The 15389-nt window shown below is 39.5% G+C and overlaps 1 protein-coding gene across 6 annotated transcripts in view; it reads left to right on the forward strand.

Annotated features, from left to right (window-relative positions):
* Window positions 1-15389, forward strand: part of cdk8 (cyclin dependent kinase 8) — a 117283-nt gene that overhangs the window by 62335 nt on the left and 39559 nt on the right. The window contains exon 1 of one of the 6 annotated variants that reach the window (XM_063052882.1): window positions 4263-4355. The exons of the other annotated variants lie outside the window; for them this stretch is intronic. Coding sequence (XP_062908952.1) covers window positions 4344-4355 — 12 coding nt within the window. The 5' untranslated portion in view covers window positions 4263-4343. Of the gene's footprint in view, window positions 1-4262; window positions 4356-15389 lie in introns of those variants that run through there. 6 annotated transcript variants of the gene reach the window in all.

Here is a 15389-nt window from a genome sequence, read left to right on the forward strand (position 1 = left end):
GAATGACGAGTAAATCAACAGAATGGTTTAAAAAGAAGAAAATGCCTGTTTTGGCTGAGTCAAAGTCCTGACCTTAATCCTGTAGAAATGTTGTTGAAGCAAGCAGTTCATGCAAGGAAGCCCACCAACATCCCAGAGTTGAAGCAGTTTTGTAAAGAGGAATGGCCTAAAATTCCTCCAAGCTAATGTGCAGGATTGATCAACAGTTACCGGAAACGTTTGATTGAAGTTATTGCTGTACAAATGGGTCACATCAGTTACTGAAAGCAAAGGTGCACATACTTTCTCCAATAAATACAAGTAATGTTGGATCATTTTTCTCAATAAATAAATGAACCAGTATAATGGTTTTTGTGTTATTTATTTAATTCTGTTCCCTTTATCTAGTTTTAGGGCTTGCATGAAGATCTGATCCCATTTTAGGTCATATTTATGCAGAAATGGAGAAAATTTTACAGGGTTTATACAAACTTTCTAGCACCATTGTATTTAACATTAGCTTAATCACAGGACAATTTACAATGACCTATTCCTACTAACCAGTACATCTTTGGACTGAGTGATGAAACTGGAGCATCTGGAGGAAATCCACACTGTCAGGGGAAGAATGTACAAAGACCTTACAGATAGTGCCCGAGCTCTAATAGTGTCGCACTAACCACTCCTTAGATTCCTTTTAAAACTTTTCCCTCTCATTCTAAACTTATACCCTCTAGTTTTAGTTTCCCTTATGTTGTGAAAAAAGCTGTTACTGTCTACTTTATCAATGCCTTTCATGATTTTCATTATGTCTATGAAGAAATTCTCCTATGTTCTAATCAATAAAGATCTTGTCTGACGAGCCTCTGCTATACATAGGCTCTCTAGTACCATTCTTGTAAATAAATCTTTTTTTATACTCGTTCCAATTATCACATCTTTCCTATCATATGATGACCAAAACTACATGGTACTCCAAGTGTGGCCTCACCAACAACTTGCACATCTGCACCATAATGTTCCAACTCCTATAATCAATGCCATGACTAATAATGACCAGCATACTAAACACTTTTTTTTGACACCCTGTCTACCTTAGACATCACTTTGAATGAACAATACACTTGTACACCTCGGTCCCACTGCTACATTACACTCCCTAGTGTCTACTGCTCATGGTAAAAGTCTTAGGCTGGTTTCGCTTTCCAAGATGCATCATCTCACAATCAACTGGACCCACTTCCGTAACTAATAAAGATCTTCTTGTAATTTATGATAACCTTCACTAACAACACCACCTAATATTGTGTTATTTGCAAACTTGCTGATCAATCCTTATGCATTCACATCCAAATCAGTAAGGAAGGCAAATGCAATGTTAGCATTCATTCTGAGAGGACCAGAGTGTAAAACAAGGATGTAATGCTGATAAGGCATTAGCCAGACCATATTTGCACTATTTTGAGCAGTTTTGGGCCCTTGATATAAGAGAGAATGTGCTGACATTGGAGAGGTACCAAAGGAGGATCACAAGAATCCCGGGAATGAAATATTTAACATACGAGGAGCTTTTAATGGCTCTGAGTCTATACTTGCTGGAGTTTAGGAATATAGGGGAGGGGTGGGTATTTAATTGAAACCTATTGAATATTGAAAGGACTAGATATAATGGATGTGGAATGTTTGTAAAATGGTGAGTGGTCTAAATGTAGGCCGCATTTAGAGGGATTGATTAACTGGAGATTCAGATGTAGATGTACGAAATGGGTAACTGGGTGACCATCAGGAGAGGAAAAGGAGATAGGCAACCTTTGTGATAATTTTCCTCAATGACAAGTATATTGTTTCAGATACTGTTGGGCAGATCACCGAGCAAAGGAAAGCCACAGTAGTCAAGTCTCTAGCACTGAGTCTGGCTCTGCAACTCAAGGGAAGGGTACAGGGTGCGGGGGGGGGAGGGTAGCGTGGGGAGAGAAGAGACAAACGGTAGTCATAAGGCATTCCTTGGTTAGGGGAACAGACGGAAGGTTTTAAGGTTCCAAGAAAAAGATTCCCAGATGATATGTTGTCTCCCAGGTGCCATTATCAGGTTATGGACCGTATTTGGATTACAGAGAGGAGGTGTTTGCTGACTTGAGACAAATTAGCATGGATCAGTCCCTTCGGCCTAACAGATGTCCCCTCAGACCGTGTGAAAAGCTAGTGTAGAAATTGCAGAGGTATTTAAAACATCCTTGGCTGCGGGTGAGTTGTCAGAGGAATGGAGAACAGCTAATGTTCTTCCTTTGCTCAAGAAAGACTTTTAAGAATAAGCTACTAAATTATAGGCTGGTGAGCCTGAAGCCGGTAGTAGGTAAATTATTGCAGGGTATTAGAAGTTACATAGTCTAAGTATTTGGATAGGCTGGACCTGATTTGGGATAATCAATGTGGCTTTGTGCATGGTAGGTTATAACTAACCAATCTCAGAGTTTTTTTAGATAGTTACCAGGAAAGTTCATGAATGAAAGGTAGTGGATGTTGTCTTCTTGGACGTTAGAAGGCTTTTGACAAAGTTGCACATGGAAGGCCGGTCTAGAGGTTCAGTCGCTTGGCATTCAGGATAAAGTAGTAAACTAGATACAATATCAGCTTAGTGGGAGAGGCCAGAGAGTTATAGTAGATGATTGCCTCTCTGACTGAAGGAGTGTAACTGGTAGTGTGCCACAGGGACCAGTGCTGGGTCCATTGTTGCTTGTCATTTATATTAATGATTTGGATGGGGTCGTAAAGAAAGCTTTTGGCACAGTGGCCTTCATAAATCAAAGTACTGAGTACAGGAGTTGGAAGGTTATGATGAAGTTGTATAAGATATTGGTGAGGCCAAATTTGGAGGATTGTGTACAGTTCTGGTCACCTATCTACAGGAAGGATATCAATAACATTGAAAGAGTGTAAAGAAAATTTCCAAGGATGTTGCCAGAGCTTGTGGACCTGAACTACAGGGAAAGCCTAAATAGGTTAGGACCTTTTCCCATGGAGTGTAGGAGAATGAGGGTGATTTAATGGAGGTATACAAAATTATGAGGGTAAGTACTAATAGGCTTTTTCCACTGAAGATGGGTGAGACTAGAACTAAAGGTTCTAGGTTAAGGGTGAAAGGTGAAATTTTAGGGGGAACTACTTCACTTTGAGGGTGGTATGTGTTTAGAACGAGTTGCCAGAAGAAGTGATGGATGCGGGTTCAATCACAACATATAAGAGAAATTTAGATGTATATGGATGGAAGCAGGATGGTGGGCTATGGTGCAGGTGTAGGTTGTAGGCAGATTAAAAGGTTGGAATGGACTGGATGGGCTGAAGAGCCTGTTTTTGTGCTGTAGTACTTTATGACATTATGACTCATGATGAATAGGAAAGTCCAATCTCCATTATTGAACAAAAAGGGGTTAGTGAACAAAAATTAAAAGGATCAGTTGAGAGTTCTTTTCATACAGAGATGCTACGGAACTTCCTGCTCAAAAGTTTCAGAAATCACTTTTTTAAATTAATTTACAAAATATATTCATTCTTGGCAGAGCATGTATTCCTTGCCATTGCAAAACTGAGCATGAATCTCCTAGAACTACCTTTCAGCAGTACCTATATGAACACCTGGTGTGTCATTATTTGCAAGGGAACAGACCTATAACGGGGAAGTTGTATCAGCAAGAATTTTTCAAAATAAATTTTTTATTCAAGTATGTATGCTTTATACAACCTTCAGATCTTTTCAGCTGGCATTGGCACTTTGAGTCACATGGCTGCCTCCTATGACATGTTTTTATGTTCGGTATACAGTAATTCCTTGGTGTGATGAGAAAATTTTTTTTTAAATGTAACTCCTGTGCAATTAAAAAAAAATCCTTTTGCGGTTTAAAAAAAAACAACTTGAACATTGTAACCCTAAGATTGATGGCTCTTGAATGTAAACAGTAATGGCCTTTACTATATGCAGGGCTACATACAATTTTTTAAGTATTGGACTTATGTTGAGAGTTATTCAGCATATTACTCCATACGCTGGCATTGAACATGGGTTTATTCTGAACACCATAAGGTGCTTATTAAGAGTATTATTTACTCAGAACATTTTCAGCATCAAGAGAAAAATGCGTATTCTGTGTTTCTGAGTAAATAATTGTTTTTGGCCTCAATTCCATCTCCAAGCAATAGTTAAGTTTTGAAGATAGTATGTAAATTTCTATTCAATATAAGCGTGAAAAGTAAACTATATAACTCACCATTACAGGCTGGCTATGAGGATTTAAGTGAAAAGCCTGCATAACTAATCTGAGTCTGGTGCTTCTGAGTTCTGGCTCTCGGACAAATGAAAGAACATCCATATGTGTGCAGTGGTAAATTCTATCTTCTCTTTTCTGTCTTAAGTTATAATACTGTGTGCCCATGTTATACCCATCACATAAATAATTTATAATATACAAATTGACTGTGACTTTTAAGTATTTAGCCTTTCTTTAATGTCTGTCATTTACTGATGTAAATCAATTGGTATTGTTGAAGTTTGTCCTCTATTAATCATATCATCACCCGATTATTTTAACCTAGTTCATGGGAAGTCTTGGCACGCATGATACTATTTGATAGTGGGGCTAGATGAAATTATTAATAATAGAATAAATTGTTTTTTAAAAAACAACATTCTCTGTGCGCTAAAGCAACTGTATCCTATTTTGATGGTGTATAACATTGGGTGACTATTTAGAAATCAATCTGAGAAGTTGTACATAACTTTGATCATCTTTGTGCCGTGTTTCATTTATCACTAATCTGTATCCGTACTCAGGAACATTAGTATTATCGATGTTTTAAAACTTCAGTTAATTACTCTGTCCCTGAACTGATCTATTAAAAATTATACTGTTGCACTTTTTGCTGAATTAGCAAAGATATCTACTCATGTCACTTTTTATTTAGCTTCTACAGTCTATTTTGCCATTCAGTGAGATAATATCTGATATGACCTAGCTCCATCTATACGTGGTTGCTTCAAGTTCCTTAGTACACTTGTTAATAAGTTAATCAATCTCTGATTAAAATTAACTGTTGTCCCAGAATTAACTGCTGTTTGTGCAAGTGAGTTATAGATGTTAAGCGATATGAGGAAAGATTTCCAACTTCCCTCTTGACTAGCCTGACTCTAATTTTTAGAATACATTTTCTGGTTCTAGAACCTCTAACCAACAGAAATAATTTATCTCTCCGTACCCAATCAAGTTCTCATTAATATGTTGAAGCCTTCTATCAGTCAACCTCAATTCTCTAAAGTACAGACAGTACAATATACATCTTATGTAATATTTCCTTTCTTAAACCTTGGACAGGCACAAGTCCAAATCAGTGTACCATTTTAGATATTGTTGTTGGGGGGTGGGGAGTGGAAGAAGGAACCATGAAGTCGAGCAGAGTGATAGTGAAAGGGAATTTGATAGTAAGGAGTGCAGTTTCTAAGAGTCTAGGATGGTGTATTTCCATTCTGGTGCCAGGCCAAGGATGTTTTGCAGCAGGCACCGGACATTTTGAGAGGGGAGGGTGAGGTTCATAAAGGTTGTAAGGATATAGGCAAGAGCAGCGGTGAAGTCTTTCAGAGGGATTTTAAGGAGCCTGGTAGAAAGCTATAAAGCAGGATTTCCAGGGTTGTAATCTCAGGATTACTACTCGTGTCATGTGCTGGTGCAGTAAGAAACAGATACCTGAAGCAGTTCAATATGTGCAGGAAGGAGTGCTTCAGATTTATGGATTATTGGGCTCTCGTTGAAAGCAGGTGGGATCTGTACTAGCAAGACAATTTGCATATAAACTGGAGGAGAGCCAACATCTTGCTGGGAGATTTGATAGTGCTACTTACGAGGGTTTAAATAGACTGATAGGTAGTGGGAACCACAGCAGCAGGACAACAGGTGGTAGGGTTGAACACAAGAAAGTATAACAAAAGATACTGAAAGGAAGGGCTTCAAGGGCCAGGTTAATAAACGTGGTGGTACTGATGGGCTGAAATATGTTTATTTCAATGCTGAAGTATTATGGATAAGGAGGGACAACTTAGAGCAGGGGTGTCAAACTCATTTTAGGTCACGGGCTGGATTCGGCAAAATGCGACTTCATGCAGGCCGGATCAGTTGTCGTGCGTGCTCCCACATCTTTCGTTGCCTTCATTTTTTCAACCTGCTCTCGTGTCTCAGTCTTTGCTATAACTACAAAGTGTTTCATTTGACGAATTTTGTTTCTTATGAAGAAGATTGCCTAGCAAGCATTATTTTTATCATTGGTATTAATTTACAGTCGTAGGCTACAAGAAAGTTGTGAGAAAAAACAATGCTATTTTGGCTAAGATTGTTTTGGGAGCCACACCCTTTCCATTAATAAACCTTCTGAAATCCAACATTAGCAGACACAAATGTAGACCTAATGAAACAAATTGTAAATGTAGGCTACACAACTGCACCTAATTTTTATTAGCTTGCTTCCAGCAATCAAACTCAGACAATGAACACAGTTAGCCTCTAAGTTTTATTGAAGTGATCACATTTACAATAATAGCATAGTCAGAAAATGAATGAATCACAATATTATGACACTCAATATTTCATAATGCATTTTGCTTATATGTCGCAGTGCATCAAACAGTGTCATTTATTTTTCACTTGCTGCTTCCAAACACCTGACATCTCTTGGCTTTAACCAGCCTGTCAACATCAGGAACCAGTTTCTGGGCAGTTGTGATTTTCATAATGTCATTTAGATGTCTGTGTGTCAGCTGTGAGCGCAGTTTGGATTTGTTAATGTTCGTTATGGAGAATGCCTGCTCACAGAGATATGTTGTCTGGAACATGCAAAGGATCTTTGAGGCAAAGTCTGTCACCTTGGAGTACATCGGTCCCAGGTATTGATAGAATGAGTCTAGACCCACAGTCTCAAATTTATATTTCAAAGCCGAGTTGCACTGAATTTCAATTAGTTCCATTTGGCGTTCCTCCGGCACATCTGATGCTGCATTGATGGCAAACTGCGAGCAAAATAGTGAGAATTCCTTCTCGAGCTGAGTGAAGACTTGGAAGCAATTCCGAAACTCACTTTTCGGCTGTGATATTTTGTCCTTGTACCTGTCCATGTTGTCATTATTCCCATGAGCGACACGCACTGACTGCAAAGAGGGGAAATGAGCTGGGTTGCTCCAGGATAGTTGCATCTCCCACAGGCCTAATCTACTTTGTAATTTGAAAGGCACAAATGCTATCGTGGTATTCTGTAACAAGTTTGTTACGGCCTTACATGTTAACATTAAGCACATTTAAGTACTCTGTACCACCAAAAATGCAAGAGCATGAAGCCAGTCTGGGTCATCCAACTCTGCCATTGGCTTCCCTTTCTCGTTCATGAATAGTCCAATTTCCGCACGTAATTGAAAAGAAAACGTTTGAGCACAACCCCTCCACTCAACCAGTGGACTTCAGTGTGGTAGGGTCGGCCGTGTCCAATATTACTTTCGGACAAAAGGGTGTAAAATTGCCAATGGTTGAGTCCCATGGCTCTAATAAAATTAACCGTTTTGATTACTACATCCATGACATTGTCCATTTTCAGGCTCCTGCTACATCACGCCTCTTGGTGTATAATACAATGAAAATTCCAGAATTCCTGCTGTGGGTTCTCTGTCTGAACTTTCTCTCTGAGCTTCGCAACAACACCTGCCTTTTTCCCAACCATGGACGGTGCGCCATCTGTGGCCACGCTGACAGCGTGACTCCAGTCAACCCCCAGTCTGTCCAAAGCCTTGACGAGGCTGGAGGAAACGTCGTTTGCCATTGTGGTGTTTGTCATGGGCACCATCTCCACAAACTCCTCAGTGACGGTCAAAGATGCATCAACACCACGAATAAATATTACCAATTGAGCTACATCAGTCACGTCGGTGCTCTCATCAATTGCAATAGAGAAGGCAATAAGTAACTTCACTTTGTCTTTTAGTTGACTGTTCAAATCTCCTGCAAGGTTCCTGATTCTCTCTGCCACAGTATTTCTTGACAAGCTGATATTACCAAAAGCCTGTCTCTTCTCAGGGCACACCAGCTCAGCAGCCATCAGCATGCATGCTCTGATGAATTCCCCCTCTCAGTGTGGCTTCAACACAGCAGCTACTTTGTTGGCACTAATATAGCTGGCCTTGACAGCTCCATCATGAGCCTTTCGACTTTTGGTGAACACTGGCTGCTGTTTTTTCAGAGCTGCTTCAAGCTCGTTTACCTTTTGCGTTCTGAGTCGTATTTGTCATATTTTTCTCCGTGTGACGTCTCATAGTGTCGTATGATATTGTGCTCTTTTGCCACAGCCACTTGTTGTGAGCATATCAGACACACAGGTTTGCCATTGACCTCACAGAAGAAAAAATGATCTTTCCAATTATTGTTGAATATCCAACCTTCAATGTCAACTTTTCTTTTCTTGGAAAGCATTTTGAACCACAGCAGCAAACAGTCTCAGCCTTGCTACAGGTGTTACTTACCTGAGCACTCTGTGTGTTTATACTGCGTCTTACAACGTAAGTGGGGCCCTAGTGGTCTTCAGTGCAGGGTGGTAGGTGCTTATGCACAGCGGGTGGTTAACTGCCACCTTTTGCTTTCTAAGTATACACAACAAGCTGCCGGCGCAGCAGGCAGTACAGACAGCGGTGGGAGAGAGAGCGGCTCCCGTACAGATACATAATAAATGGTCGTGAATATACTTTTTTTTTCCAAATCATCTGGTGCGCCAGATTGGACCCCTTTGTGGGCCGGTAGTTTGACACCCCTGACTTAGAGCCTGGATTAGTACATGAAGTTACTATGTTGCTGCCATTATGGAAACCTAGCTGTGTGAGGGACAAGACTGGCAAATTGATAAATAAAATTGGTTTATCATTGTCACGTGGAAAAACTCACATGCACTTCATACAGATAAATTCATTACAATGCATTAAGGTGGTGCAATGTAAAACAGTTAAACAAAAGGGGTCAGGGAATACAGATCCACAAGTCTTTGAAAGCGGCATCATAGGTTGTAAAGGGAACTTTTGGCACATAGGCCTTCTTAAATCAGGGTACTGAGCACAGCAGTTGAAATATTATGATGAATTTGTATAGTCTTTGGTGAAGCTAAATTTGAGCCAATTTTGATGGCAACAGAAAGGATCTGTCAGGTGTTGAATGGGATAGGTATTTCACTGCAAAGGGATGCTCACTGCCAAAGTGGGAAGCCTTCAAAAGGGAAATATTGAGAGTGCAGAGTGTGTACTCCCATTGACTGTGTGCCACTGGATTGCATGTTGTGTGGGAGGCTGGTCCCTCCTGTTGGTGCTGCTCTCCAGTGTTCGCTCGGTGCGAGACAAGCTGGATTGTGCTCAACTGTGGCTGTACTGCATGATATGAGCAACTGCTACAGGCTGTTCTTTTATTTTGGCAACTGCTTTTTTGCTATCATAATTATATGTGCTATACATGATGTGTGCTGTGTGTGACTGTGGTTCTGTGTTTTGCACCTTGGCCCCAGAGGAACTCTGTTTCATTTGGTTGTATTCACGTGTATGGTTGAATGACAATTCAACTTGAACTTGAATAAAAGGCAAAGCTGACAAGCTAAGGGAACCTTGGCTCTCCGGGGATATTGAGGCTGTGGTTAAGAAGGTTCAGTTGCTTGGTATTCAAGATGAAGTAGTAAATTGGATGGCATCGAGACTGGGAGATATTTAAGGGAAATCTGAGAGAGGACTTCACTCAGAGGGTGTTGCAAGTGTGGAATGAGCTGCCATTAGTAATGGTGTAGGTGGGGTTGATTGCAACATTTAAAAGAAATATAGTTAAGTACGTGGATAGGAAGGGTATAGAGGGCTATGGTTTACATGTGGGTCAATGGGACAAGGCAGAATAACAGCTCTGTGTGGGCTAGATGGACCGAAGGGCCTCTTTCTGTGCTATAGTGCTATATGAACCCATGAAAGTGCCTACGCAGACTAAAAGGACCATAAAATGTCTTTGGCAAGCAGGATCAAGGAGAATCCCTCGGGAAGGGAGGGAATTTGAGCTTGAAGTCAGGATGTGGCAGAAGCAGTAAATAAGTTGTGTCTGTATTTACCAAGGATAAGGATCTGCTGGGACATTTGTGATTGAGGCGGGAATAGTTCTGGATCTTCTGTAAAGCATTAAGATGGATAAGTTTCCAGCATCTGTTCGCATATATCCAATAATATTGAAAGAATCGAATGAGATTGCTAAGGCTTTGACAAAGATCTCTCTGTCTGTACTAGCAGCAGGTAAGGTCCCAGAGAACTGGAGAACAGCAAATGGTGTGCCTTTGTTCAAGAAAGGAAATGGGGATAATCCACTTAATTATAGGACAGTGAGCCTCATATCAATGGCAGGGAAGGATTTGAAAGCTGTAGAATGATTTTCTTTATGAAGAGCCTGAGAGAGCACAAAGTTAAAGGATTTCCAATAATTCAAATAAACATTGCCAATAAGTTGAGATATTTAATATGTACCGATGTTTCACACGTTTTCCTGTAATTACTGGAAGAACTGTAATGAAATGCTCAAAAGGTCAGGTTGCAATTCTAGAAGGAAACAGAGTATTTTTCCCAGATTTTCCTACATAAGGCCAACTGCCTGGCTCTTACTGCCCATGTTCCCCGTTCTTTCCAATTTAAATCTCTGAACCAATTACTAGCTGAGAAGGTCTGAAAACTAAACCTGAAAATGCTGAATTTTGACAGGGCAGTGATCAGCATTATTGGTGATTTAATTGGGCCAGATTAAGCCCCACCATGAAACAACTCTTTAAAAGAACTTCAGATGGCAACCTCACATTCCTAGTGTTACTATCTGTCATGTAGTTGGGATTTATCAGTACTTTTAAGTATCCCTGATATTCAAAGACCTTTAAATCCTTTTAGGAATGAACTAAATAAAATATTTTGTTATTAACATTTAAATTGCCTGGAATGTTTTAAGTTGATAAAAATTCAGAGCAGACAAGATAATTTTAAAAAAATGTTACGCCTCATCCAAGTGTTTAATAGTCGCATCAGATGCAGTTGTTCAAGATGGTGCCTCACCCAAGGTTAATTAGGGATGGATAATAATTATTGGCTTTGCCAGTGATGTGCTTGCATTTATAAATTTATAAGGTTCATCAGCTTACATCAGAGTGAGACTGGGAAAGTGGAAGTTAACTTGAGAGTTCAGTCACATTTGCAGACTGTGTTCAGCAGAGTGATTATCTAATCTTCCTGTGGTGTCACCCTTGTAGAGGAGAACACTGGTCAGTATTGAGTATGGTCTATCAATTTGGAGAAAATGTTAAAACAAACATGTTTTGTTATCTGTATACTAGGTGGAAGTGAATGTAACATACGGGTTTGTTGCTGTGAGGTTGTTTTCTTCAACTCTGCTGGCATAGTCATTTATTGCAATTCATTTTATACTTGGGACAGTAGCAAGGGTATCTGGTACCGGTAAATTATTTTAAGTGGCTGCTTCAAATTACCAGTGGGGTGTAGATAACCCCTCGAGCTGATCTGATTTCTAAGCCTCAGTTTAAATCTCGTATTACAATTGTGGCTATATGAGGAAGTATATATACGGTTGCATGCAGAAGTTTGGGCGCCCCTGGTCAAAATTTCTGTTACTGTGAATAGCTAAGTGAGTAAAAGATGACCTGATTTCCAAAAGGCATGAAGTTAAAGATGAAACATTTCTTTAATATTTTAAGCAAGATTACTTTTTCATTTCCATCTTTTACAGTTTCAAAATAACAAAAAAGGAAAAGGGCCTGAAGCAAAAGTTTGGGCACCCTGCATGGTCAGTACTTAGTAACACCCCCTTTGGCAAGTATCACAGCTTGTAAGCACTTTCCGTAGCCAGCTAAGAGTCTTTCAATTCTTGTTTGGGGGATTTTCGCCTATTCTTCCTGCAAAAGGCTTCTAGTTCTGTGAGATTCTTGGGCCGTCTTGCATGCACTGCTCTTTTGAGGTCTATCCACAGATTTTCGATGATGTTTAGGTTGGGGGACTGTGAGGGCCATGGCAAAACCTTCAGCTTGCGCCTCTTGAGGTAGTGCATTGTGGATTTTGAGGTGTGTTTAGGATCATTATCCTGTTGTAGAAGCCATCCTCTTTTCATCTTCAGCTTTTTTTACAGATGGTGTGATGATTGCTTCCAGAATTTGCTGGTAATTAATTGAATTCATTCTTCCCTCTACCAGTAAAATGTTCCCCGTGCTACTGGCTGCAACACAAGCCCAAAGCATGATTGATCCACCCCCGTGCTTAACAGTTGGAGAGGGGTTCTTTTCATGAAATTCTGCACCCTTTTTTCTCCAAACATACCTTTGCTCCTTGCGGCCAAAAAGTTCTATTTTAACTTCACCAGTCCACAGGACTTGTTTCCAAAATGCATCAGGTTTGTTTAGATGTGCCTTTGTAAACTTCTGATGCTGATTTTTGTGGTGAGGACGCAGGAAAGGTTTTCTTCTGATGACTCTTCCATGAAGGTCATATTTGTGCAGGTGTCGCTGCACAGTAGAACAGTGCACCACCACTCCAGAGTCTGCTAAATCTTCCTGAAGGTCTTTTGCAATCAAATAGGGGGTTTTGATTTGTCTTTCTAGCAACCCTACGAGCAGTTCTCTTGGAAAGCTTTCTTGGTCTTCCAGACCTCAACTTGACCTCCACCATTCTTGTTAACTGCTATTTCTTAATTATATTACGAACTGATGAAATGGCTACCTGAAAATGCTTTGCTATCTTCTTATAGCCTTCTCCTGCCTTGTGAGCATCATTTATTTTAATTTTCAGAGTGCTGGGCAGCTGCTTAGAGAAGCCCATGGCTGCATTGTTGGGACAAGGTTTGAGGAGTCAGGGTATTTATAAAACTTTGAAATTTGCATCACCTGGCCTTTCCTAACGATGACAGTGAACAAGCCATGGCACTAACAAGCTAATTAAGGTCTGAGACCTTGGTAAAGTTATCTGAGAGTTCAAATCTCTTGGGGTGCCCAAACCTTTGCATGGTGCTCCTTTCCTTTTTTCCCTACTCTAAAATTGTACAAAACAAAAATAATACACTAATCTTGCTTAAAATGTTGAAAAGAATGTTTCTTCTTTAACCTTATGACTTTTGGAGATCAGTTCATCTTCTACTCACTTAACTATTCACAGTAACAGAAATTTTGACCAGGGGTGCCCAAACTTTTGCATGCCAATGTATAACTGAAAACTTTTTGGGATCTACTTAAGTTGTAAATCCTGTTGTTTAATTTTTATATCTTGCACTCTGTTATAGTTTCTGCAGATGTACAGGACTTTAGTGAAAAACTAGGCTTAAGGTGAGAGGGGAATACTTTAATAAGGACCTGTGGGGAAAAAGCTTTTCTTAGAGGGTGGAATAAGTTGCCAGAGAAATAATTCAGGCGTGTACAATAAAAACATTTAAAAGACATTTAGCTAAGTACATGGACAGGAACTGTTAAGAAGTATATAGTCCAAATGCAGGCAAATCGGACTAGCTGGGTTGAAGGGCCTGCTTCTTTGCTGAATGATTTGCCCTGGATATAAAGATTATTCAGTAAGCAGTGTGTGCTATTTACAATGTTTTATTTCTTTCTTGGAATTGGAATAAGTTTATTATTGTCACATGCTGAGACAGTGGAAAGCTTGTCCTGAATACTGTTTATACAGATCAAATCATTACACAGTGCATCGAGGTAGAACAAGGTAAAATAAAACCAATGCAAAATAGTGCAACAGCTGCGGAGAATGTACAGCCAAGTAAATAATAAAGTGTACGGTCATAAAGAGGTAGATTGTGAGTTCAAGAGTCCATCCTATCGTAATACGGAAGCTTTCAGTAGTTTTATCACAGCGGGGTAGGAGCTGTCCGTGAGCCATGCGGTGCATGTTTTCGCAGTTTTGCATTTTCTGCCAAAAGTAGATAGAAAAGCCTGTACAAGGTGTGTGGGGCTTTTGATTATGCTTGTTTCTTTACTGAGACAGCAATAAATATAGATAGAGTCTAGAGCAGGTTAGCTTCCATGATGTGCTTAGTCATGTTATTTGAGATATGGCCCACTACAGTGGTATCATCTGCAAACTTGTAGATGGAATTAAAGCAGAATCTGGTCACACAGTCTTGAGTGTACAGGGAGTAGAGTAGGGGACTGAAGGCACAAACTTGCAGAGCACCAGTCTTTGCCTACAAAACAGGTTTGAAAAATAGATGTTTAGCTGCAGTTTTTAGAGTTTAATTGTCAATCCATATTATTGAACACTCGAAACTATATTTACTGAATGTGTTAAAAAATTCATTTGAATCTATGACCATCTGTGATTCAGTGTTAGCACCCATTAAGGTCAATCTTTTGTTTACATTGTATGAAATTAGTATGGTTATTAGTTTATGGGATTGTTTGGACCATATTCTGCTAACCATTTGTTATCCCATTGTCAGTCTGATTTGATTTGTTTGTAATTCTGAAAAGCGAATTGATCTTGGACTGTTTGCATGGTCTACACTTGTGATGATGCTTATAAAAAATATATCTTAGAAAATGAATTGGTTAGCACTGTTTATTTCAGGACCATGCATTTGAAAATATGCTTTCTGTGAAATGAAATATGCTAACAATTACTACTTGGTTTATTTGAGTTACTGTGAAAATTTGACCCAATGCTTCTTCTGTCCTTCTACCTACACAACCCAAAAACCCCCAAAATCCATTTACTGATTTCCCCACAACCCTCTAAGCCCTACAGGACCTCCAACATCCTAACATTTATTTTAATTCCAGACAAAACCATGGTCCTTGAACCTTTCTTCCCTCCCCCACCCCCCAACATCCACTCTAGGCTTTGTACATTTTGTTGGAAAAAAGTCATTTTAGCATTTAATTTCAGTACTGATTCTAATAACTGCCACAAATAATTTGTAAGTGACAGTGAAGTTTAGCATATTTTTCTGAAAAGATTTTCTATGTTTTATATTGTAATAGCGGGATTTAACAAGAAACTAACTTCATTTGTGCCCCAGACTACCTGATCTACAGCATTTTAATTTTCTCCCTAATGATCTTGCTGACATATGAAATAGAAATACTATATTACTGTTTTCCAGGCTGAACCAATGAAAATGGATAGCAGCCTAAGTGTTCTTAAGAATAAAGGCACTGAGTTGGGTTCGAATTGAAGAAAAGTAGTTGCCATGGTGATCCGGCTTACTGATCTCTTACCTTTTAAGATCTGAGTTTGAATCATCTAATCTGATGAATGAGCTTCCTTTCTTGGTTAGTTATAAGAATGTAACAGGAAATTAGTTTTAGCGGTCTTCTGTATTTTCTTGCCCATC

This window comes from Mobula hypostoma, chromosome 7 (assembly GCF_963921235.1).
Source record: "Mobula hypostoma chromosome 7, sMobHyp1.1, whole genome shotgun sequence".
NCBI lineage: Eukaryota > Metazoa > Chordata > Chondrichthyes > Myliobatiformes > Myliobatidae > Mobula > Mobula hypostoma.